The sequence below is a fragment of the Idiotropiscis lumnitzeri genome, chromosome 21 (assembly GCF_059441095.1).
Source record: "Idiotropiscis lumnitzeri isolate Australia: NSW breed Sydney's pygmy pipehorse chromosome 21, RoL_Ilum_1.0, whole genome shotgun sequence".
NCBI lineage: Eukaryota > Metazoa > Chordata > Actinopteri > Syngnathiformes > Syngnathidae > Idiotropiscis > Idiotropiscis lumnitzeri.
In genome coordinates this window covers 3,444,055-3,468,075 of record NC_142411.1, presented here as the reverse complement: position 1 = coordinate 3,468,075, position 24,021 = coordinate 3,444,055, and the positions used below count along the sequence as shown (strand labels likewise).

The following is a 24,021-nucleotide window of genomic DNA, read 5'->3' as shown; positions in this document are numbered from 1 at the left end:
TAAGATTTATTTTTTAATATATCATCAAAAACAAAAACCACAGAGAAAGAGTAAAATATACAATAAATATTTGAAAAAACACATCACCAACACACATTTAAATAAGAGTATGAAAAATGTCTTCTCCACATATTTTCCCTGAAATTATCTGAGCACAACATAAATATTTTCATTTCATTGACGTAAACGTGACAAAATGTCATTTGATTCTGCCTCGTGTCCTCAGCTGATTTAGAGTTTCCTCCACCTGCAAGAAGGCAGAGACCGTGTAGTGAGAGCGTTGCGTTGACTAAATTCCGGTCATTTCCGCTCACTCACTGTGATGAACCAACACGACCGCTGGCCGTATCGCCGCTGCGAGCTTTCGTTCATCTTGCTGGCCGGGGCCAGAGCGTGCAGGTGCAGGTGTGGCACGGAGGAAAATGGAGGCACGTGGAAGCCCAGCCTGAAGTATGACACAAATGTTTTATTTTCATCATCATTTCAACTTCATCACAATATGGGTACTTGGAATTGCGATTTACCTGATGTCGTTGAGGTCTCGCACTTTATTTTTCTCCAACACGCACCTTCCCATCTCGGCCATGCGCTCCACTACCGATAAAAAAATAAATAAAAAATAAATCACAGTCATGATAAAGCCCAAAAATAGGTTGGAAATTGACACAAATTACATTTTATTGGGAGGGGGTAGTTTATTTGGGGGATTTGCATTTGATTTTTTTTTTTTTTTAGTTTCTATTTTTCAGAATTGTTTTTTTTTCTTCTTTTCTGAATATTTGTTACTGTGTTTCCGAATATGTTCTTCCCTGTTTTTCACAATTATTTTCAGAAAGATTTCCCCCGGTTTCTCAAAATGTTCTGTTTGGAGGATATGTTTCTCTTTTCAGATTTTTTTTTGCCCATTTTTCAGAATAATTTTCTGTTTTTCGGATTTTTTTTTCAGTTTTGGGGAATATTTTCTGTTTTTAGGAATTATATCCATTTTAGGTTAATATTATTTTTCTGTACTTTTTAAAAAGATTTCTTTCAGTTTGGAACAAAAACATTGTTTTAATGATTTATTTTCTGAATAAGACCAGGAAAAAATATAAAAAATGTCAAAAGGAAACGCAAGAATATCAAAAATAATTACATAACACAAAAGCTCTGAATAACACAAAAAAGCCCATAATAAATGTATTCCCCCCTCAAGTGAATACAATAACCTGTCCATTTTTCCTTTATTAAAAATTTTTAGAAAATGATTTTGGGGGCCTGGTACATATGAATATAACAATATTAATTCCGTGGAAATTCCTCACTGACCTGTGGGAATGTGTTGCTCACGCAGAGCTTTACAGTTGCAAATGTGCGTCCTGGTTATGACGAGGTAATGATGGCCAGCGCCCGGTTTGACGTCCCGGAAGCACAACAGCTCCTCATCCTACACACAAACAAGTCAAAAAACACTGCCAAAGTATCAAAGGAATAACATACTCACACCCATGAGGATTTCTGTGTCACTTTGGCACTTGGCTATTTGGCAAAAAGGACATTCGTCATCGTCGGTGACGTTTTGTGTCGCCATTCGACGATTTGGAAGAATATTCAGCGCAGCAATTGCGTCAAGTCGCGAGTCAGCTGCCAGGTCGTCCAATCGATTACCGAGCAATTGAGCGCTGGTGCATTCGCCGGCCCACGTAAATTCCAAAATTGCCTAGTTGTCGACTTGTCCGTAAACAAGTCTTGCTGAAACTTTCTGCAGGTGGGGACGTAAATGCATTAATGTAAAGGGTTGGCTGTTTGATACACACTTCTGAAAAAAAGAAATTTTCCTTATTTTGCCTATAAATATGGAGTGGTCATCATCATGAAGACACTGATCATGGCAATTATTCCTCACAAATAGATAAAATAAAAATACCACACATTCTGCGAGTGTTCACATTTCACAAAAGTTCACAAAAGAAGACATTTTTCAGGTTGTTTTACAAACTATTTTACAAATGGGAATTTGAAGGGTTAAAATAAAAAAATATGCAAATGACAAGAACGGATGTTAGTTACATGTATTATGCCAGAAAATAATTTTAAGAGAGCATAGACAATTGGAAAAAAAACTACAATTATCAATTATAAGTGACATAAATTATACAGATAAGACAATAAAGTGACTGTTTCTCAAAAGTGACACATTTTAGATTAGATATGTGCAAAATAGACAAATGGGAATTGAGCATTTTTAAGTGTCACTAAAAGTTAATCTTTCTATTTTCATGGTCTCAAATGATGTGGGAGCAAAATGAGTCTCCCGGATAAAAGTCCCTCACAGGCACATGTTTAATTTTTTTAAAAATCCGCAAGTAAGCACTGAAGCAGTATTTTGGATTGTCATCATGGGATAGGCTCCGGCGGATTGGAGAATGGATGGATGGATACATTCGTTCCATCTTGTTTTCAGTGGCAGCATCACAACGGCGGTAAAACAGTTTTCAAGTGCTTTCTTATTTTTTTTTCCTAGAAAGAAAAGATTATTTCAGGTGCAGGCTCTAATATGACACATTTGGAAATCATGCATGTTGTCGTGCAGCTTTCTGAATTGTCCAGAAGTGTAAATGTTGAGTGTCAGTGCTTGTTTGTCAGCAAGCCTTCCATCAAACTTGCAAAAGCACTCACGTCGACAAAGGACAAAGTTCCCGGCAGGAATTTAAACCTCATGTTGTCAGTGATCTTGCTGGCCGGGGCCAGAACGTGCAGGTGGAGGTGATCTACCGATATGTACGGAGGTTGATGGAATCCAATCCTAAAAACAGGAGACATGTCATGAGGTTTTTTCCCCCACAAAAACATGCAAACTTTTTAAATTAGCTTTTTTTTAAGTAATTATAAAAAAGAATCTATATTAAAAAAAGTACAAAAATTTGATTTTCATAATTTGGTTTTGTTTGTTTGTTTTTTGGGGCGGTAGAGGTTATTGTTGCGTGTAGACTATTTTAATTTTTTTAAATTGTAAATTTGTATCAAATAAATTTTAACTTGTTGCCATTATGGGAACGTTCGTTGGCCTTCTGCCTTACCTTATGTCTTTCATATCTGCAACTCCTTGGTCCTGTAGTACGTCTCTCCCCATTTGAACCATTTTTTCCACTGCAATACATAAGAAAAACATGAGCCCATTATATGAACATGAATTTAGATGTGCAATGAGGCACACTGACCAAGTCCGATGTGTCCTTTGTGCAGCGAGAAGCAGTTTATAATATGTTCAACGGGAACAACCAGGTAATGATGGGGGGCGGCAGGCCAAATGTCCCAGAAACACACCAGCTCCGGGTCCTGGGGGTTGGGGGTACATGATTAAACAACTCCCTGAACGCACCATGGAGGTTGGGGGGTGTTCCATACAGGCTTATGCAGTAAACTATCCAAAACTCACTAAGTAATTATTGTGGAATTATTGGAGGAAAGCAATATTGTACAGTCCCTGAACGCACCACAAACAAATTTCCAGTAAACAAGCTACTGTTCCAGGAAGGGGATGCGTGCTGAAAACAGGTTTGTAAAAACTACAGTCCCTGAACGCACCACAGAGCAAACAGCGTACTACAACTGGATATTGTCGAGTAAACACACAAGTAGGAAGTCTTTTAGGAATATACATGTACAGAAAATAGATCATCGCAATTTAAATGAACTAGACTCAATGAACGCACCACGCGTCAAATTCTATTTGTGCCGGTATTTTATCTCGACATTTAAAATCATTTTGTTCCGGTATTGGTTCTCCGTGCTTTTGGCTGCACAACCAGAAAGAATGATATTTAACTACATTCAAAGTGTAAACAAGAAAATTCACTTCCTGGTTGCGAATCTCCCTCGACACCACCCCAATTTTCCCCACCGAAGGATATTTAAAAAAAATCGTTTTCTTACCTTTTTCAAAATTTCAGCGCTTCGATCTCTTTCTTTGGCAATCATACAAAACGTACACCAACGATTACAATTTGTGTCCTTATCTGTACCCATTTTGTTTCACTTGTCAAACAGCCGCATTTCCTGATACCATGACGTCATCAGCAAGGATCGTCTATCTATAAGGACAGTCTACTCGGCGCCGTATTATATTCTGTATCTTATCGTCGGATCATACACAATATGTAAAAACAAGAAACGCATTTTTTTTATGTTTTTGCACTCAGAATTTATGAGACCAAACAACTTGAACATTAACATGTAAGCAACATTTATTCCTGTTTTAAATGTAGTTGCAATAACACAATAGAGCCTCACTCACACAAAACAGCAGTTTTGGAATTCACAAGAAATGAGAATACTTGGGGCGCATTCACAGTAACAACTACAACAACCACAGCTCGTTTACACACCAAGTCGCTACAACTGGACAGTACTTTATCGGTGATTGCACAGTTGATCCATGCAATGCAATTCCAAAGTAGGGTCAGGTACAGAATATGATTTTTTTTGTTGCAGTCAGTGGTATGTAAAGAGTGCAGTGACACCCACTAACAGGATCCCTTTTTTGTAGTGAGTGGTGTTGGTACAACATTCAGTAATAATTTATGACGTACTTCACATGCCTTTTAATCCTGTCTAGTGCAAAGCCGATGATTCTTCTCTCCAGGCTTTAAAAACGCCTTTGACGACCATGAACGAGAGACAGAGAAGAGGGAGAACGAGGGGGATCTTTGTATAGTGCTTGTTGGCTTGTGTCAAGTCAAAATATATATACTGTAAAGCACGATCTCTCTATAAAAGTACAAGCGTAAAAAAAGCATTGCTCGTAGAAACGTTTCTAACGCAACGTAAAATAATATAAAATGGAACAAACAAAAATTATTTGGTCGTAGAATGAAAACCTAGAACACTTTGCGGTCACATTGACGAGGAAATGAAACTTAACAGGCTCGCTCAGTCAGACTCGATGAGAGGAAGTGCACAATTTGTAAACAAATATTCAAGAATTCCAATGGGGGTGGAAATGACGCTTGCAATTTTCTTCAAATTCACAGAAAAACCTCCACACTTCTTCTGTGGTCATCAGTTTTACATTCAAAGAACGCCGCTATCTTAAACCAGTCATTCTCAACCACGGGATTAAAACGGGGGTTCACTGCTTTTAATTTTTCGGACACTTTGAGATGATGCGTGCCAAATTCTTCATTTGGCTCGATCAAGGCCGTGAAACACTGGTTTAACCTAAAGCGGTTTTTTTTTTTTTGTTTGTTTTTTTAAGGGGTCTACCTTGTTCTTACAAGCTCCGCCCAATCCTCCTTGACAACGTAGCGGCACCAAGCCAGTCTGCATGCAGCCAGATGACCGAGAGCGGTGGCAAAAAAAAAGTGCACAGTCGGGGGCTTCGCCGAACATTAGGTGTCATTTCAAGCGGTTACTTTGAACCAAAAAGCGATGCTTGGAAATGTTTGTGAAGAGAGAAAGCATGTGTGGGAGCTACTCGAAGCTCCACACCTCCAGACTGTGGATGTTGAAGTCCTGCTGGGTGGAGAGGGGCTGGTTGTTGAAGGTGGCGCATTTAGTGGTGGTGCCCCGGTACAACCCGGCGTCCAGCCACAGACCCAGCTGACCGCTACACAAGAAAAAAATAAGAAATCAACGACAAATGACGACCTTGTTAATATTGTTTATTAGACTGTAAAAGAAAAGTGCATCAATTTGCCTAAAATTAAAAAAAAAAAAATAATACCCTTGTTTAAGCTGTACATATTTTTGACAGCACCATTTGGTGCTGAAAATAAAATGAAACTAAATAAATAAAAAATAAATTAAAATTGAGTTCTGCAAAATTAGTCTATAAAACACTAACCTACAAAACAAAAATGAAGAAAACAATTTGAGCGGATTTTTTTTTTTTATTCAATGGGAAATGAGAGCGCCACTGCCGACTACTGGAGTGGATGTGCAATTACACTTTATTGTAGTTTGCTGGAAAAAGCATGTTCCGCCTTGTCACATTCACTTCCTCACCACCATTTCAGAATCGCTGAATTAAGAATGACGTCTGGTGGAGTTTTTAATCTTGATTTTAATTTAAATAATAAATGAATAAGATTTTAAAAAATGCAGCAATATAAGAAATCTTAGGTTAAAGTGTATGAAGATTTTCCCAAAATGTCGAGTAGTTTGACATCTAAAAGAGCCAGAGAATTTAATTTTCCTCACGTTTTAGAGTAAACAGTGTAAAATAAAACAGACAGCTGAACCTACCCGCCTCCTCCCATCTGCAGCGAGTCAATATTGCCTTTGACAAAGTACGAGTTCTCGCCTGTCCAGCGGTACACCTGCAAACGGTTCGGAAACGATGCGGTAGGTCAAGCATTCAGTGCTCTTGTTCAGAAACAAAGATTTTCAAACCTTGATCTCAGGACAGAAGCTGAAGAGGAAAGTCTCGCCAGTGCCATAACAGTGCTCGCTTATTCTGAAGGGATGCGTGGAGAACGCTCCGAAAATCTGCAAGCATGTCAAATTTCCCTATTAGGAGTCCTTCAAAGTTCGCGCAAACTCTTGAATTCATCTAAAATGGCAGCTTTGGGACTTTTTTTTTCGTGAGTGTACGTCGACCGAATCGCGTTGGCGTCGGCGTTACCTGGTTCGCCACATCTTTGATGACCAGCAGAATCGGACTGTCCACGTCGAGCAGGTTCCGGTAGAGCGTCTTGAGGCTGGTGCCGTGTTTCACCGTGCTGTAGGCCAGCCGCCACTGGTAACCCTGCGCGCGCGCCGGCAAGCGACAGGCCAGCTAGACGGCACCAAAAAAAACGTCACATTAGGTGGGGCGTATATGACCCGAGGGGGGCGGACTTCGCGGCCAACAGGGGCGCCACCACATCCCATTTTGCAGTTGCACCATAATAGGAAGGAATGTTAATATGTTATATTTTGGCTGATATTCCGGATTGCGTTTATTTATTTTTTTTGCCCATGATATCGTTGTTGGATCCCAAAATCCAATATTGGTTGGATTGTAGTCACTTTTAACATTTTTACAATTTTTTTTTTTAGCATGAAGCTAATTGTCTTCAGTTAACTCATTCAATCCATAAAACATACATTTATGTTTTCAAAAATGTAGTCCCCGCCTCCCAAAGACGTATTTATACGTCTTAGCCTTTTTTTTTTTTTTTTTTTTTGCGTCATAGCTCCATGTTTTTATAGCATTAGAACACATTCTGTTGGCCTCGCAAAATGAGTCAAAATCCAGAAAAACGCTTGGAATTTTCCTCTCGTGAAAATTTCTGGGATTTATTAATTGAGTCAGAAGGTAAATGGTTCGGTTATTTCTCTCTCGTGCCCCATTTCGGACTGGGTGGTTCGGCAACGGTATTTCAAAGTGAATCAGGTCTACCTTCTCCACGTGCGTGTCCTGCAGCACATTGCTGGCGTCGCTCAACAGCGGCAGCCCGTCCACCGCGAGCTCGCCGTCACAGCTGCCAAAACTCTGCCTCCGCTTGGCCTCGTCGATGGTGATGATCTGGAAACAAAACCGAGCGACAAGACGATGCGACGAGAACAAACGAGCATTCTCTCGCCGATTGTTTTAAAAAATAAAATGGGGGAAAATTGCAAACATTTACATAAATGTGTTTTCTGACCTCCCAGCTGCACGAGGCGGGGTCGCCGAAGAAATTGTCAATCATGTCTAGCTCGTCCTTCTCCACCACCACGAAGCCTTGCTCCCTCGCCTCCTTGCCGTAAACGTCGGGAGACCACTGGACCAAAAAGGCGTACAGGTGGTCCACTCTGAAACACACACACACTTGATTCACTTTGACCCGCGAGATTTCTCTCGTCCAACCGTGCCTCGGCTCACTTCATGTTGCGCAAACGCTTCATCTCACCTCTCCTGCGGCACGGCAAACCAGTACTCGGGTTTCTTTCCCGAGCTTCCGAAGGAGTGCGCCGGACTGGACGTCATGCCGGTGGCGAAGGACTTCCTCATTGGTTTGCCCACTTTGAAGCACAGGAACATGGGCGGGGTCTTACTCTTGTCCTCCGAGGACAAAAGCATGTCTGGGCACAGCAGATGGAGGGTGACACCGAAAGACACTTCGCTGAGGAATAGGTATCAAACATTTGAATATATTTATGAGAATTTAAGAAATGCAATTTATTTTTAATTTATAGTCGAGACCGCGATACCCGACAAGGAAAAAATGAACACAAAAATAAATGTCATAATTTCATATTGAAAATCATAAAAATGTTTTCTTACAATTTCTCAAATTTGCCATTGACGGCTAAATACGTCGTCAAAGATTTTATTTGATTTTTTTTACTCGGCTGGTAGTGAATGAGTTAAGGTTTTCATGAGTTCTTGAGAAATCATCGCATCTTTGACCATCCCTACCTTCGATCGGAGCCTGAATCCTCTCCATCAGCCACGACTTGACCTCGGCGTCGGAGCTCATCCTCCGTCTGTCCTCCTCACTGACTTGCTCGTGTCTCGGGAGTCTCTCGGTTTCCCCCGCCACCTCCGACGTGGCCTTCTCTTCCGCCTCCTCGGCGCCCTTTTGTCGCGCCGAAACTTTTGCCATCCCCTCTTCGGCTGTGGGTTTTTCGTGCATCCTCCCCGTCTCCGAGGACGACTGGATGGACTCCCCGTCTTCGACGGAGCTGTTGTGGGCTAGGCCTTCGTCCTCGTCCTCATCCCGTTTCCCTTTTCTTTGGCAAAGCGGCGACTTCTCCCGAGCGTCCCCCTCGCAACTTTGGGTGCTGCCGGGTGATTCCGAGGACGCTCCGTCCGCTTCTCCTCTGCCGCCGTTGACGGTGGGCTCCAGCTCGGTGAAGCCTTCATCCGAGGGAGACTTGTCGCTCTGCTCTCCTTCCGTGCTGACTGCGATCGGACGACATCCACTGAGCTGCGTCGGCGTCGCGTCTTCCGAAAAGTACTCGGCGACTTCTCACCTGTGTCCAAGAGGGCCGACTCCAGGTCATCCAGGGTGATGGGCTGCTTGGCATCCAGCGCTTTGTAGCGGCTGAAGGGGTCCAGGTCCTGCTCCGAGGGCAGTCGCTCCCACTCGCCGGGCCTGTAGACAGGACACAGATCCTGGGGTAGGTCGCTGCGGAGGCGGGGGTGATGGGGTCAAGTGAGGATGAAAATGGAAAGGGGGAAAAACAAAATAAACAACAAAAATGGAAAATAAGGTGCAAAAGAAAGGAGTAGAATGACACACAACGGAAATAACACAAACTAGGACAAATACAAAAATTGTATGAAGATGAATAAAAAGGAGGACAAGCTCGGTCAAGCCGCCGCTATGGTCGGCTCTCAGACAAGCGTATGAAGCTCTACCCCGACGAGCGAAAATGCTTTTCTATCCTGCGGAGTTTGCGAAAGCGGTTGAGGGCGTTTGCTTACGACGGCAGCGCGTCTTTCAGCTTCATGCGCGACACGTCGTCGTACAGCGCCACCGAGACCACCTCGTCCATGGGGCAGATGAGGCCGTACTCCTCGCAGCCGTGCTCGATCACCAGGGGGTCCGACTTGTGCGGGTCGAACATGATGTTGTTGGGCGTCACGATCAGGACGCCGCCCACCACTCCCTGCGGAGGGAAACGTCACGTCCAGTTGCGACATGTAGTTGCAAACATTTCTGTTATTCTGGATGGATCGTTAAGACAAGGCACACATTTTACATTGGGAAAAAAAAAAATCACTGCGTACAAATAAAAAAAAAAAAATTTAAAAAGGTGTCCGATATTAGGTAAATAAAGAAGCCCCCCCCAAGCAAAACACGATATGTAATTAAAGAAGCCCAAAAAAAAAAAAAAAGCTATCCGATAATAGGTAATTAAAGAAGCTAAGCTAACAAATGCACGGGCTAACTAGCAGAACTTGTGTTGTAAATTATTTTATTTTATTTTTTTTTAAATCATGGTTTAAAATAAATATTGTCATCAGTTTAGACAAGCCAAAGAATGTTAGAAGCATGGATAGTGATGAGATGTGTCCTGGCTGCGCCACTAATATTATAGACCATGAAAGTAGGCAGGTTACCATGGCAACGGGGAAACCCCCCCCCAAAAAAAACATCGAGCGTTCAATCTTATGTCCGAAGAAAACTTGAGTACTCATGGAGTCGTCCTTCTCACCATCCCGTCTGTGAAGTACTTGCAGCTCATCTTGATGAATTTAACCGTTGCTGGGCTCTCGTCCTCCGAATTCGGGGAGAGCTGGCGTTGGAGGGCCCGCACTGACCTGCAGTTTGGACCGTCTCCCTGAAGGCCAAAGTTAAGATTCGCATAAATTGTCGTTAACATTTCCGTTCACCTGAAGTGTTGTTGAAAAATTCCATCGTAATTCAGGCATTTTAAATAAAAATAAAAAAATCTTGCAAAACGTCGCCACAGCAACAGAAATAACAAATCCCAGCACTTTTTTTTTTTTTTTTTTTACACTTACTTGAGTTGTCTCCGCAGAGGATCCATTCGTGAGTGACGGTTCCGAGTCGGTCTGAAAATTTAATTCAGTCTGACTGACATCGGGGACAAACAGCTTCTGCAAAAGCGCCGACATCAACGTCGCCGGTCAACCGAGTCCAGTCTGAGCGAGGAGGCGTTAAATCGACATGACGTTTGGAGTTTCTCACCTGGCCAGGGTAGACGCTGTGACAGAAGAGCTTGTTCAGCTGGACCAGCATGTTCGGGGTGATGTTGAAGTTGAGGGCGATGCTGTTGAGGGAATCGTTGGGTCCCACCTGGAACAAATTCAGCCCGGGCCCCCGCGTGTCAACATCAGCTTTCCTGTTGATGATCCGGCGGGAGCGAGCGTGTTGTCGACGACTCACGATAAACTCCACCGTCCCTGGTGGCCTCCTTTTCTCCCTCTTTGCCGGGTTGTTACTTTTAAAGCCATCGGCTGCGAGCGAGACAAAAATACGATATTAGAGAACATTGAGGACAACAGACAAGCGGCACAAAGACTGTGGCACGGCTGATGAGGCATGCGGGCTTTATTTTTTTTATTTTAGTGTATCGATATCCTCACAAGTGACAACAGAAGCCGTTTTGAGAGGCTCTTGTAATGTTTTTTTTTCCTCTTCATGTGCATCAGATAAAATTCCATTCTGCCAACATCATCACGGAGAGAGTTTATCTTCCTTCAAGCATCCTTTCCTCATTATTGGCAGCCAAAGAAATCTCCGAGGCACCCGACAGGGACTGTGGTGGGATTGAATGCATTTCCAAGGATTTGAAATGTTTTCTATGAATAAATTCAAGATAAAAAAAAAAAAACATTTCAAATGTTCTGCTTTTTCAGTACCAGGAGTTGCTCGCCCCGTCTTGCCCATTATGAAAAACTCAAAAGCTTACCCACCCCGAGTCCACATCCAGTTATCATGCTCACTATTTGACCTTTGACCCTTCGCTTCTTGCTATTAGCCGAGCGCTCCCTCCCTGCAGCCTCCTCCGTCGAGACAAGAGAGGCGTGACTAAGCTTTTAAGAAAGTGCCGCGTGCGAGACAACGGCCGCTTCGATGCACACTGGAGCCATTTTGGTCTTCTTGTGCTCGACGCAGGCTGCTAATTATTACTCAAGTGTGAGCTTTTATCGGAGGGTTGCGAGCAACATTCATTTTTTTATTTTTATAAACATGTCCTCAACTAGTGGAGCCCCGCATACTTGTCTTTCTTCACCCACGGGTTCACACATTGAGTTTTTTTCTTTTTTTGCTGTTTGTGGGAAACTTATATTGGAGGTTTATGAAGAAATTTGAGTTTTACAAATTTAAATAAAAAAAATGTCCATCAATTATATGCGGATTTTCGCTTTTCACTGACCAACATATTTTTTCTCATTGTTTTAAAATGCCATTTTTGTCTTACCTCCTCGCTATAACCCAAAATTAATACATGGATCTTAATAGCTGTAATGCAATCTAATGTATAATCAAAAAAAAAAAATTACTGCATAAATCCAACGAACCCCCAATCAAAGCAACAGATTGCAGGTTTTCGGAATCTGCAGGCTAAAAATGTGGCCTCCTGTCGTCGTAATTACAGCACAGTGCAGGATATGGCTTATGCAACTTCCCGATGAGGTCATACAAGCAAATGGCTTTGAGAACACAAGGGCCTCTCTTGTGTTGCTTATCAGTCAGCAGATAATCGAGTGAAATACCAACAGAAGTAGAATCGAACAAATCCAATTGGGGACGCTAATCTGCAATGACAGCAAACTAGCGTTAGGGGATTTTCAATGGCTGTTTGAAGCGGACACAAAGCGACTTTTTTTTATTTGATTTGATTTTTTTACCTGAGCCAGCAGGTGTCTTTGCGGCCGTCGTTCTCGGTAGGCTGGCCTTCTTGTTGGCTTCGCTGTCGTTAGGGACATCCAGAGAGCCGATGACCGGCACGCTGTGCTCGTTGGCGGCTTTCTCCGATTGGCTCTGCTTGAGCTGTCGCCGCCTCTTCAGCCTGCCAGACCAACACAAAGCAGTGTTAAAATTCTGACAATTTAAAAATAAATAAATAAATAAAGCAATGAACTAGTTTCACTGTTCATCTCACTTGGTAAATTTCTCCCAGAAACAATGTTTGAAAAAAAAAAAAGAGTCCAAGTAGTTGCGTTTTTGGAACGCTCCAGTTTACTGTGTCAGTCCTATGTTGCTATGGAAACACGTTTTTATTGTAATCACTAACAGGCACGAGAATGACGCAACGCCGTCATTTTGGGGCGCGGAAATTTTGCAAACTGTCAAGGCACTTAAAAAAAAAAAATAATGAGAGGAAAGTGAAAGTTAAGACGAAGCGAGGCGTTCAGGGTAAAACGAAAGTGCTTTCACTGGTTGGGCTGACGGCACTTAAAAGAAAAAAAAAAAAGTATCCCAAAGGTTCTTAATGGCGAGGCGCGATCGGGTCGATGAGGCCTCTCCCATCGCCTCGGGTCGCCACTTTCACTGATGCACTGACTGCTCGTGCGTGTGCCAACGCTGGAATTTGCAGACGCATTGCCGACAACGCCATCTGTTTCACTCCAGGCTATTTCCCAAAAATTCCCCTTGTCTCTCTCTCGCTCTCTCTCTCTCTTTCATGTCTTCCAAGCAACTTGTAGGACACAACTCCTGCTAATCCAAACTTAATGGTGAAAATGAATCCGTTTGAACAAGCATGTGTGGCTCGCAGTCAACTGAGACCGCAAAAACAAGCAATGACGGCCGTTAAGAGTGCCGTGAACGCGGCTTTCGCGGATGATACTTCATCTTCACGCATGTAAGCACGTGTCAGCAGAGCCTCGACCTGTCTCATCTATCATCAGACGTCAGTAAGCGAGCTTCGCCTCGCTTCGTCGACAACGTTGACGATTTCACGGCCCCTTTGCACGTTATCGGCTTTCAGGAGCAGGCGGAAACTCAATTTGCGAATCATCTTCGGGGGGCAGCCGCCGGAAGTGATGAGTGGCCATCGCGCTAGAATAGGTGCTGATGAAAACCAGCGCGGAAATGCAGCTGGATAAGCAAACGTGGAAGGAAAACGTGTTGATGTGAGGTTTTGTACGTTAACGCCTCGCATTCGCAATCGATGACACGTCGTAGAAGCACAAACTGATACTTCAGGCTGCTTCAGAGTGCCCCGGCTTTATGTCCTCAATATTATAAATTGAGCTGGAGTCCTTCAAAGCTGACTTCGGGGCGAGAAACTGAGTTGAGAAATCCAAATCTAGGACCTCTGGACTGTGAGCCAGTTGGGCAATGCTGATAAATTGAAATTGTAAAAGGTGATCCGCGCTTAGACGCTGGAAGCATTTTCTTATCACATTTCAGGTATGCAAAAGCATCACTAACCTGGCAAAGTATCCCGGCTTTCTGTCCCTCTTCTCCATTGGGCCGGGCTGCTAAACGTGCATGCAGTGGAGGTGGACACCCATACACACGTCAAACGGCGTCCATCCACACTACACACTGTTGTTGTTGATGTTGTTGCACGTCTTTCTAGTCCTTCAAAAGGAACGGACGTACACACCCTGGTTAACACCCTTTGGTCATGCTCAGTGCAATAACAAAACAAAATTGAAAAAAAAAAAACATCCTAAAGACGAGAAATAAAACATCTACTAGTGGCTAATGCCGATTACTGTGTTATTATGCAAGCAAACCGTTGCATTTGAGAAAAGGTGGATGATTGTGCGATTAGCACATTTATGAAGCATAAACGCATACACGAAAATACCATGCACGAATTTGCATGCAGCCGGAAGTAAAAACAAAACATTACATAACAAGGTGAATTAGTGCGGAAAGTTGAGTCCAAGCAGCGTTTTACCCTTTTTTTGGCACCTAGTTACATTCCCGACTTTGCATTGGCGTGGTCACCGTTTCCTCACATAACGGCATCATTCCAACTCGGCGGGCGGACAGAAAGCCTTCGAGCGACAAGATAGACCGAAAGAAACACGCCGAGTTGAGCCTGCGAGGATAAAAAATCAGTGTCCTCGAGTCTCTCATCGAACACCGAGAGCAAGGTCCAGTGTGGCCAGCTGATGATGCTAACGCGCTTGCTAACTCGTAGCGGCTCCGTTGACAGGACAATAGAAAGCCTAGCGGACGGAGGAGGGACTTGTCACTTGGACGTCGCACGCTGGTCCCGCTGCCTCGACTCCGACTTCCTTTTACTCCGACTTTATGTCAATAACGTGAAGGTTTAGTGTGTAGAAATTAATTAAAAAGCACTTTGGCAAAAACACTGCGCATACCTCGCGTGCATCCTTGCTCAAAGCTCTCGGACGCCCTCTAGGGGAAAATGAAGGCTAAGGACATTGGCAAGATATAAAAGTCGTCATTGTGTAGCTCGGATGTACAAAATATTTACCGTTTGAATAAAATAAAACTAAAAAATCACAATCGCATTGTATATCGATATTATATAAATTAAATTCAGTAGATTAGTGCGTATCCCTGGTGGTCTAGTGGTTAGGATTCGGCGCTCTCACCGCCGCGGCCCGGGTTCGATTCCCGGTCAGGGAACTCCTTTTGCATCCCTTGTGATTAAAACTATTGTTATTCAGACAAACTCAATTTATGAAGCACTATCGGACAACCACCGTGCAAAGTGCTGAACATGGAGCAAAAAGTGAGCCATACAATAAAAACATTACTAATTAACCGAATGTCAGCCAATGTTCGAAAAAGCTTTCAAGTAATGTCCCTTTATTCTGACTCAAAAAAAGTTTCAGTTCAGACTCGGTCAGAAGAGCATCAAGCACTGTGAATAGAAAATAAAGCCGAAGTAGCAGGCACACCGCGTCCCCCACTACGTCGTCAAACGACAATCTTTCTGGTGCGCTTTTAATTAAGCGAGTTAGACTTCAATATACATTGTGAACGTTGCTTGGAAATACTTGCCGCGTATCCCCAACGAATGACGAGTTGCGTCCGGGAAAGCAGGTTCGGCGAGGCAGTCTCTCAGAAGGATTCTGAAGGAGGACGGGACACGCGCGCCCACGCAGGCGCTGGGCACGTGCGTCCGTTGAGTTCACCGCACTTGCGACGCTGCAACCTTTGGCGTCAACAAATCGTACAAAGCTTTTGAAACACGTTTGTTTCACGATCCCTTTGTGAGGAATTCTTTCTAGGCATAAAAAGAAAGAAAATAATCAGACTTTGCTACGTGGCTGGCACGTGTTCTTGTATACTTTTTTTCTTTAAGGCAACAAAAGGTGGGATTAATTTGATGTGAGTTTTTTTTGGTTTGTTTGTCCTCTCACCTTGATTTTTATTTTGTTCAATTGATGCATGCCATTATGAATTTGAAAGTTGTTGTTTTTTTAGCCAATCAGCTTTTTCACAATGAGTCTCATTTGAAAGCTGACGAAGAAGAACGTGTGGAACACTTGAGAAACGCAACGCCAGTATGTTTTTGAGGCTATGGCAGCCCATCAAAATCCCTGATTTGACGAACCAAAGTGCATGAAATCCTGGCGTTTATTTTAAAAGACTGCAATTGCGGTGTTTTGCCTATAGATGGCAATGTTCTCCACAGTTATGCTCGCGTGAAGACGCTGGTTTTCTACAGTTAAAAAAAACAGATTTAAAGGTTTCTCACCGTTTTCACACTATACACTGCGCCCCCTTTCAAATGAGACCCATAGTGAAAAATCTGATTAGCCAAAATTGGAATAAATTTAATTGAAAATGTGCAAATTTCAACGTCAAGATTGCATCCACTTTGGATCAAGTCAGGGATTTTGATGGGTGGCCTTAGCCACAAAAACAAAATGGTTTCTCGTCTGTTTCACACTATACAATTGGCTCCCTTTCAAATGAGACCCGTTTTCAAAAATGAGAGTGGCTAGGTTCCTTTAAAATGTATTTTCATTGATGATTTGCAAAACTGCTGATGAGAAAAAACTGCCAATATCGCACTTAAATCTTCCTTCGGACAGGCCTTGAGGAGATCTGAAATGATTTGCCCAGACGTCACACAGACGTCCAGCTTAGACTACCGCCGCTGATAACGGCAAGTACGCCACGGCAGCAGGAAGACGCCAAACCTAAACACCCGACAACGTTCACGTCACACAAACGATGATCGATGGTGAATACGAGAGCGCTCGTAATTCTTTCTAACGACGGGAACGTGTGAAGAGACGGTTGTTTCTTTCGAGAAAACATGCTCAAGACAGTTCTTCTGTCTCTTTTGTTTATAATAAGACTTCAGGATGCTTGACAGGCTGTTGCTCGACCGGCCAATTAGGACAAGAAATATTTGAGAGGGAGGGACGGTTATTTATAGAGCGGATGCAAGCACGAAGAGCACCCTCTTGAAATCTTGAACAGCAATTTTGCATGACTCCAAACACAAAACTCTTCTTTTTTTTTTTTTTTAAATGTAGTTTTATTGAAGGGGGGGGGGGTTGGTGACTGAAAGTGAGGGAGACGCAGCTTTAAAAAAAGCTTCTCTACTGTATACCATCCAGTGCCACTACGCCCACTGTCACTCTGTCGAGCCAGCGGAGGCACTGCAGCTCGTGACCTCTGACCCCGGAACCAAGCAGTCAGAATAAGGTTATCAGCGTTGGCGTTTTAGCTCAAAGCGTGAGTGTGGATACTAAAGGCGTCCCCCCCCCCAAAAAAAAAAATAAAAAATAATAATAATAAAAATAAATAAATACATATATATATATATATATATATATATATATATATATATATATTTATTTATTTATATAAAAAGCAAACAGAAAGATGGACACAAGTGAAATATGCGCCTCTCCGACACCCTCTTCGTCAATGTTATTTTCTTCCCCGTCACATGACTGTGGTAGGGACGCAAACAGCGCCGGGTTGTTTACCGTGCTTATCAGTGGTGTTGTAACAAGTAAGACGAGCACATTGACTGGACCCAACACATACACGCACGCTTGTGAGAATCGTAGCTCAGGCAAATGTAACCTCAATAAGATTTTGAGAGATTTTGTGTTTGTGCGCAGGTAAATGTCACCGACTGGAAAATAAGAATAGGCCCTCCGCGATTGTCTAACCAGAAACAACAATAATGCTACATAACTTTCCACGACCTCCCGTGACTCGTACTCAGACATATACGTACTCTGTTTGTGTAAGTTTCCAAAATGTTGCCATTTCACTCCCTCATAATTGACGTGATGGCCTAGATTCGCCCGCTACTCTTTATCATCTACTCAAAAGCAGTGCTGCTCTCAAATGCAAGACAATGCAACACCGCCATCTTCAGGGATTTGTTAGTCATGACAGTGCTTTTCAAATATGATTTTTCACAGACAAGCTCGGAGACAAGCTTGAATATAAAATATTTCCTTTCCATTTGACCAATATTCACCGAGTTAATTTAATTAATTAACCAATTATTTAGTAAATGTATTCATTTTACTCATATAAATTCAATTATTATCAATAAATAAATTGAGCAATTTTTCAATGAGCTAAGTTAATACAATTTTTAAAAAAAATCTATGAAAATTGGATAAATGCATTTTAATCATCTCATTTTAGGAAAGAAAAAGGCAACTTTAAAGTGATAAATGTAACAACACTCCTGATATCATAAATGCTTGAAAAAAAAAAAAAACGCATGTTCTGTGTGGCTAATCAGCCATGACCCTTTTTTTACTCTTCTCTGATCTTATCTGCCATAAATAAGAAGCTTGTCATGTACAGTAATAATCCCCTTTCTGAAAAAAAAAAAAAAAAGTCTATAGGTGCTAATATGAGGCCCGACAAACAGCGGCTGATAAATAACAGCCATAAATTCCCGCATGATTTATGACCTGGTCATCTCTGCACTTAGCACAAGTCAGCTTTTCATGCTTGAGGTAATAGTCCTCGTGAGTGGCCGTGTTAAAGGCAACTTGAGCGTGATATTGCCGCCTGTGTGTTCTTTTTGATCTTCCACGTGTGTGTGTGTGAGTGTGAGTGCGTATACACACACACACACACACACGCATAAATATGTATACATGTCCTCCCACCCGCGCACTCAGACGCTGCTTTCGAACGAGGCAGCGCCACATCGGTCCATCATCGCAGATACGGCTCGCGCTTAGATAGCAAGTCTGGCGGCACACAAGACATTTTGTCCACTCTGTCATGTTTACTTATAATGATAAGCTTTGATGGATTCTCAGTCGGGCTATAGACACCACACACACACTTGCCGGTCCAATCACCACACACACACACACACATGAGCATAGGTGATGTCCAGAAATGTTGGCAGGCTTGACCCACCGTGCGTTGAAATCGATGAAGATGGCAAAAGCGTCAGCATTGGTGATGAGCAAACTTCCCACGAGGACTTAAAAGTGAAGTTCAAAGTTTTGCTGGGTTGAATCAAGACTGCAGAACTGTCCAGTCAAGGGAGTACCCGGTGGATGTGTTTACCAAGTAGGATTGGAGCCACAGAAAAAAAAAAAAGATACATTTATAAGAATACACATAATATCGTCAAATCGTTTTTTTATTGAAACAATCATTTCAGACTACTTTTCTGACTTTCCAGTGCATCGCGCTCTTCCTCCGATAGTTTAGTCTGCATCAAATGTTGTCTTTGCCAGGCCGGAATTTTGCACTCTGTGATCTGTCGGTCGGTCTGCTCAGTGTTTCCTACGAGTCGGTTTACTTAAGCCCGGCGTTGGTCCAGACGCCTGACGGGACCACCGCAACGTCCCCTGGGCCAATTAAAAAAAACTAATGAGGTCTGTTGGTTTTGTGGCGATACGCGGACAGCATGGCAAAAAAGCGAGGGCAGAATAACTTTGACGTCATTCGCGCTGGAGGAACAAAAAATAGACGACGGCAATGATGGCACGACATCCCCCCACAGTTGATTTCATTCACTAAAAAAATTAAATTGCTCATATTCAACAAAGTCAGAACACCTATATTGTGATGTATAGTAATTAGCCAATATTGCTTCCTCTTAGCGGTCAAATTTGGTGAATGACAGCAAATTTAATTTCCAAATGTGTGGCCTTCAAAATGGTCTTACATTTGGTATTCGTGATGAACTCATTTAATACCATTGACGGAAAAAGACGTCAAAGATCCTTTTTTTTTTTTTTTACTCGGCTGGTAGTGAATGAGTGAGGTGTGGGCGAGTTCACCAACGTCTTTTCTGACCCCTACCGCAACTCCCAGTGGAGAAATTTTTTTTTTTGCTATTTCTGCTTGCGAAGAGAAAAAAAAAAAATAAAAATTGGAAATTGCATTTTGGAGGTTAAAAAAATGGAAATATTAATTCAAAGCCAAATGTTCCACTTGCTACCTGTAAAACGAGCAATTCTTGATCCCTCCCCTGCAACCCGGCTCATTATTTTGCAGTTCCTCGCACCCAAGGCCGCTGTTTAGGCGTTTAGCGAGGGAGTGAGAGCAAGCCATCGCGAAAACAACGCTCGCCTTCTTTTTTTTTTTTCCGCCCGATTCTTCGGCTACGTCTCACCCCTCCACTGCCGTCTGTCAAGGCCACCCTTTTGTTCCTCCCACTTGCTCGACCCAGCAGAGGTCAGAAGGAGAGAAAGGGAGCAATAGTCAGCACACACACACACACACACACACACAAAAACGTGGGACTGAACGAGCACAACCGTTACAAATCTTCTCCGTCTTATCGGGGACAAGCCACTGATAAGTGTGTCTCCACTCCCCATCCGAGAGATCCATCTCCGAAAACATCTGAGACGCTGTGAGGAGTGGAAAATGTGGAAATGAACGTGCACGCACGGGACAGATTGATGGCTCGGTTCGCTCCCCAGTCCCAAAAGCGAACGAAACATCCGACTGGGAGTTTTGTGCCATACAAAGCAGAATTGAGGGAGGATTATTAACAGAATTTTAGAAGACGCGGGCCGTGGGAGTCGCCGGGGTTGGGGTGTTTGCTCTCTTTGGGAGTGCTGCACCTGCAACTAATGATGTGAAAATGGCCAACTTGGTCTGCTGACGCCCTCTCGCTCCTTTCAGATCAAACTTGCACCCGATGACCCCCCCCCCCCCAAAAAAAAAAACAAAAAACATCTGACACTGAAAATGTGATTCGACCCTTTACAAGTAAGTGGAGCTTTTATGGAGACATATTGGCGTGCAAGTGTCACAAAAGGTGCACCCCCCCGTCTATAATCCTAATGAATTATTGTGAATGCTGATGTTTACTTTTATCAGCATCCTCCGGGAGGTTTCCGACATCTGTTAGTTTATGATGCGGGAATTCTTTCAAATCTTGAACTTGACAAATTGCGATGTAAGTATTTTTCAGACCATAAATTGCATCAAATACTTCATGAAGAACAAACACAACATAGAAGTATAAGTCATTTTATAAAAACAAAAATAACATATGGAAACCGAGACCAAGAACAGTTGAGCGCGGCTGCATTTCCGAACACACACACACACACACACATATATCAGAATGAATTTCCGAACGAATCCCGAGTTGACGGCCAACAAAAGTCCACTTTTTACTACGGAAATTTTAGTGTAAAATGGCTGACCTTATGGCTTTGCAATTTTGGTCAAGAGGGTGAATTAGATGACGTTGTATTCAATATAAGATATGTTCTGTATATTCCGTAAGTCACTTTATGACGAAGACGAAGGGAAGATAGAAAGAATGGAAGCCATGCTAATTGCTATGCTAACGAAATACAAAGCAGCGAAATAAGCACCTGCGTGACACAGTGCTACTTTCCTCCTTCACCTTTTAAATGTCTTTAAATCTTGAAGTTCTTATTTCGTTGCCTTTGATTGTCTTCAGCCGTTCCGTTTTGAATTAAGTTGCCTTGCGTGTGAGAGGTGCGACATGCCTGAAAATACATTTGCCTTCCAGTGCTAATGCTAGCTTAGTATTGCTAGCTAGCGCTGCTATTTTGTGGAAGTTCTCTGTGACTATCACAAAGACTATTTTCCTCACTCAGAACGAAAGGATTTGTAAAGTTTATCCCCTTTTAAAGGAATATATTTTCAAAGCGCACCCCAAAAATGGTCCAAGCTTTTATTTGCTAAAGTCTGATGACAATACAAGTGAACAAGGAGCATTTTGTCTCCACATTACACAAACGAACCAAATGGAGAGCACCTTTTAACTGAATTTGCTCATTAGATCATTTGTCAACTTTCGTGCGACGGCGTGCGGCGGATGTGCGGGGCCGCCTGTTCAAGGTGGGCCGGGTCCTCGGTTCCCACAGCCTGCGCGGAGGCAGCCCCTGCGGCGCTATCAGCCTCTGTCTCCGGCCCCAGCACCAGCGGGCCCCCGTGACGTCAGCGCCGCGCTGATAACGCCGTCCGCGTCGGGCTGCGGCCAAAAAGGGGCGGGGGTTTGTATTTTTTCCAGCTTTTTCGAGGGATGAGGTGGAAGGAGAAGAGAGGAGGGAGGGAATTGGGGGTTACACTAACAGAGCCGGTGGTGGATAAGACCCTGAGCCAGATAAGAGCGGGCCGAGAAAGGAGCCTCTTTTGTTTTCCACCGCTCCTCCTGTCTGGCGGCATCTTCGCTGTCCTCCTCTTTGTTCGCTCGCGCTTTCTCAAACCGTTTCCACTGCATCTGCTGTGCCCCCCCCTCCCTTTTTTTCGTCCAAACAGGAATATTCCCGGGGTTATCGACTATTTGTGTTTTGACAGTCCCTGGATGGAGCCACTTTTTCTCCTCTTGCTTCCTCATTTCTCAAAAAGGGGATGGACAGATTTGGGCCGGTCTCATCTTGACACTCCTTTACCTGCTGAACTCTGAGTGACCTCCTGGCAGACCTCATTGTTGTGTCCATGTCAGCTCACCTTTACCTAACCTGACGTTACCCACGAACAAAGGGTCAACGCTCCACGTATGAGGCCACGTCCACATTAAAAACACAGCTGATCTTGTTCTTTTTTCATTTTTTGTAGCTCGTGTGAGAAGAAGTGTTTTCAGATGTGTTCACTGTAGTAGCTGGTTTAAAAAATATGAGCATATTTGGGGATCAAAATTCGTAAAAAAAAAAATAAAATAAAAAAGTCATATTTAAACTCGTTTTCGTGTGGACAAGGCCTGTTAAACGCCTGCACTGCAATAGTGTGTACGTGTGTGTGTGTGTGTGTGTTGCTCGGCCTGGGCTGGCGAACGGACTTTGGCTGCTGCTTATCAACAAGAGAGGACCTGGGAGCCCTGTGTACGTCTTTTAATTCTAAAAATACACAGCGGCTCACTAAAACCAGCTAGAAATATCAAACAAATACATACGATATGATAAAAAAAAAAAGGATAGCAATAAATCAAAGTGAAAAATCCTAGATCCACACATTTATCACAATCGGAATCAAATTTGGCCACAAGTCATCCATGTAGATTTTTTTTTAACTGCTGCTAAATGGCAAAAAAATCTCTTAGTTATGTAAACCACTTTAATGAATAACAAATCCCTGTAGATGGTGGCATTGCATCGCTTTGGTTTTGAGATCAGCACAGCTTTTGAGTAGAAGATGAAGATTAGAGGGTGAATCTCATCTTGTCACCTTAATGAGGGTTCAGAAATGAAAGATTCTGACCTTAAAGTCGAGAGCACACACACATGCACATTTTTGGTGAAAGCAACTCACTTATGGCTGAAAATTGTTATCTTTAATCGGAGCATATCGGAGCCCTCACTCCGATCTAGTATCAGTAACCTCTCGGTGATCATTTGCGTTGGTATAACGTGCAGCCCATCGGTTTGGATCATTTAATCCTCGTTACGTGTCATTGATTGTCTGGAGTTGCTCTTCAAACAGTGCGAACGGCCAGTCCGGTCCCAACACTTGACATCGTCACAAATGAGAACCTGCAACTGAGGAGTTAATTATTGCCTCGGAAACACACGTCTCCTGCGTCCGTGTGCGTGTCGGTTAGGAAAGAGAGAGAATCGGCGTCTCGCCTGCGTGACTTTGTGACCTTACCTGGTCAAACACGCTTAAGTCGCAAACATAACACGGAGATACCGTCGAATAACACACACACACACACACACACACCCCCACACACACACTCACAGACCGGACGCAGCATTAGGTACACCTGCATGATCTATCGTTTCATCATGTGTGTTTTTTAATTTGCACTTAATTCAATTTAACGTCAGAATTTAAGCAGCTCATTGCTTTTCACTTTTGTGGCGTTGAGGCGGTGCATCGTCAACGCGAGTCACATGGAAACCTGACGTCTATAGGAGCAATCACGCACGCACATTCACAGTAAGTTCATATTGATTAGCACTGTTTCATCATTAACGGCCGAGCGGCGTGCCGATGATTGGTCTGATCAGATTAGCCGAGCAAAACGGGTGAGATCAGCAGTAGAAAGAAGATGATGTAAAAAAAAAAAGATTACAGGTGAAAAAAAAAGAAGAAAAAAAAGGAAGGATTTACGCTGATGCAGCAAAATGACACGAGACACGTTGGTGTCTCCACGTCGCTATTGGCGGCATCCTCGAGCTGCTGGCTTTTCCTGCGTCACTGTGTGATGGCTTCTTCCTGGAGCCAGGAGTCTACCATAGCTTGTGTGTGTGTGTGTGTGTGTGTGTTTGTG

The 24,021-nt window shown here is 43.2% G+C and overlaps 3 protein-coding genes and 1 non-coding gene across 7 annotated transcripts; 1 reads left to right on the top strand and 3 right to left on the bottom strand.

The window, feature by feature from the left end:
- LOC148316493 (adenosine 5'-monophosphoramidase HINT3-like) lies at positions 1-1,953 on the bottom strand. The gene is made up of 5 exons (XM_088286316.1): positions 1,484-1,953; positions 1,309-1,426; positions 525-594; positions 319-445; positions 1-247 (listed from the first exon to the last, which is right to left on the bottom strand). Exons 1-5 carry the CDS (start codon positions 1,568-1,570, stop codon positions 200-202), a joined length of 450 nt encoding a protein of 149 aa, XP_088142442.1. The 5' UTR covers positions 1,571-1,953; the 3' UTR covers positions 1-199.
- A 345-nt stretch (positions 1,954-2,298) lies between these two features.
- Positions 2,299-4,062, bottom strand: LOC148316492 (adenosine 5'-monophosphoramidase HINT3-like). Of its 2 annotated transcripts, XM_088286315.1 has the most exons (5): positions 3,916-4,062; positions 3,201-3,318; positions 3,060-3,129; positions 2,659-2,785; positions 2,299-2,499 (listed from the first exon to the last, which is right to left on the bottom strand). In XM_088286315.1, exons 1-5 carry the CDS (start codon positions 4,006-4,008, stop codon positions 2,452-2,454), a joined length of 456 nt encoding a protein of 151 aa, XP_088142441.1. In that variant the 5' UTR covers positions 4,009-4,062; the 3' UTR covers positions 2,299-2,451. The 2 variants fall into 2 exon arrangements, with proteins under 2 accessions (XP_088142441.1, XP_088142440.1); XM_088286314.1 differs by having other exon boundaries at positions 2,299-2,785.
- A 146-nt stretch (positions 4,063-4,208) lies between these two features.
- Positions 4,209-14,747, bottom strand: ncoa7b (nuclear receptor coactivator 7b). 3 transcript variants are annotated; one of them, XM_088286570.1, is made up of 17 exons: positions 14,711-14,747; positions 13,803-13,955; positions 12,275-12,435; positions 10,806-10,876; positions 10,608-10,715; positions 10,421-10,516; positions 10,111-10,236; positions 9,377-9,561; positions 8,923-9,077; positions 8,366-8,851; positions 7,857-8,028; positions 7,611-7,758; positions 7,364-7,489; positions 6,605-6,757; positions 6,373-6,468; positions 6,226-6,299; positions 4,209-5,587 (listed from the first exon to the last, which is right to left on the bottom strand). In XM_088286570.1, exons 2-17 carry the CDS (start codon positions 13,838-13,840, stop codon positions 5,452-5,454), a joined length of 2,331 nt encoding a protein of 776 aa, XP_088142696.1. In that variant the 5' UTR covers positions 13,841-13,955; positions 14,711-14,747; the 3' UTR covers positions 4,209-5,451. The 3 variants fall into 3 exon arrangements, with proteins under 3 accessions (XP_088142696.1, XP_088142695.1, XP_088142697.1); XM_088286569.1 differs by lacking the exon at positions 14,711-14,747 and adding an exon at positions 14,281-14,704; XM_088286571.1 differs by lacking the exon at positions 14,711-14,747 and adding an exon at positions 14,281-14,704 and having other exon boundaries at positions 8,923-9,044.
- Positions 14,748-14,909: 162 nt separating this feature from the next.
- Positions 14,910-14,981, top strand: trnae-cuc (transfer RNA glutamic acid (anticodon CUC)). The gene has a single exon. It is a non-coding gene; the product is annotated as a tRNA-Glu (tRNA).
- Positions 14,982-24,021: the final 9,040 nt, after the last annotated feature.

What these genes read in the sequence shown, in the direction of transcription:
- LOC148316493 (XM_088286316.1), bottom strand. Translation starts at nt 1,570, where the DNA reads ATGGCGACACAAAACGTCACCGACGATGACGAATGTCCTTTTTGCCAA. An exon ending in TGAGCAACACATTCCCACAG is followed by an intron (nt 595 to 1,308) that starts GTCAGTGAGGAA and finishes TTTTATCGGTAG; the next exon opens with TGGAGCGCATGGCCGAGATG. An exon ending in CGAGACCTCAACGACATCAG is followed by an intron (nt 446 to 524) that starts GTAAATCGCAAT and finishes GTCATACTTCAG; the next exon opens with GCTGGGCTTCCACGTGCCTC.
- LOC148316492 (XM_088286314.1), bottom strand. Translation starts at nt 4,008, where the DNA reads ATGGGTACAGATAAGGACACAAATTGTAATCGTTGGTGTACGTTTTGT. An exon ending in GCGCTGAAATTTTGAAAAAG is followed by an intron (nt 3,319 to 3,915) that starts GTAAGAAAACGA and finishes CCCAACCCCCAG; the next exon opens with GACCCGGAGCTGGTGTGTTT. An exon ending in GCAGATATGAAAGACATAAG is followed by an intron (nt 2,786 to 3,059) that starts GTAAGGCAGAAG and finishes TCCTGTTTTTAG; the next exon opens with GATTGGATTCCATCAACCTC.
- ncoa7b (XM_088286570.1), bottom strand. Translation starts at nt 13,840, where the DNA reads ATGGAGAAGAGGGACAGAAAGCCGGGATACTTTGCCAG. An exon ending in CTGAAAGACGCGCTGCCGTC is followed by an intron (nt 9,078 to 9,376) that starts GTAAGCAAACGC and finishes CCGCCTCCGCAG; the next exon opens with CGACCTACCCCAGGATCTGT. An exon ending in CCGCCTCGTGCAGCTGGGAG is followed by an intron (nt 7,490 to 7,610) that starts GTCAGAAAACAC and finishes TTTTGTTTCCAG; the next exon opens with ATCATCACCATCGACGAGGC.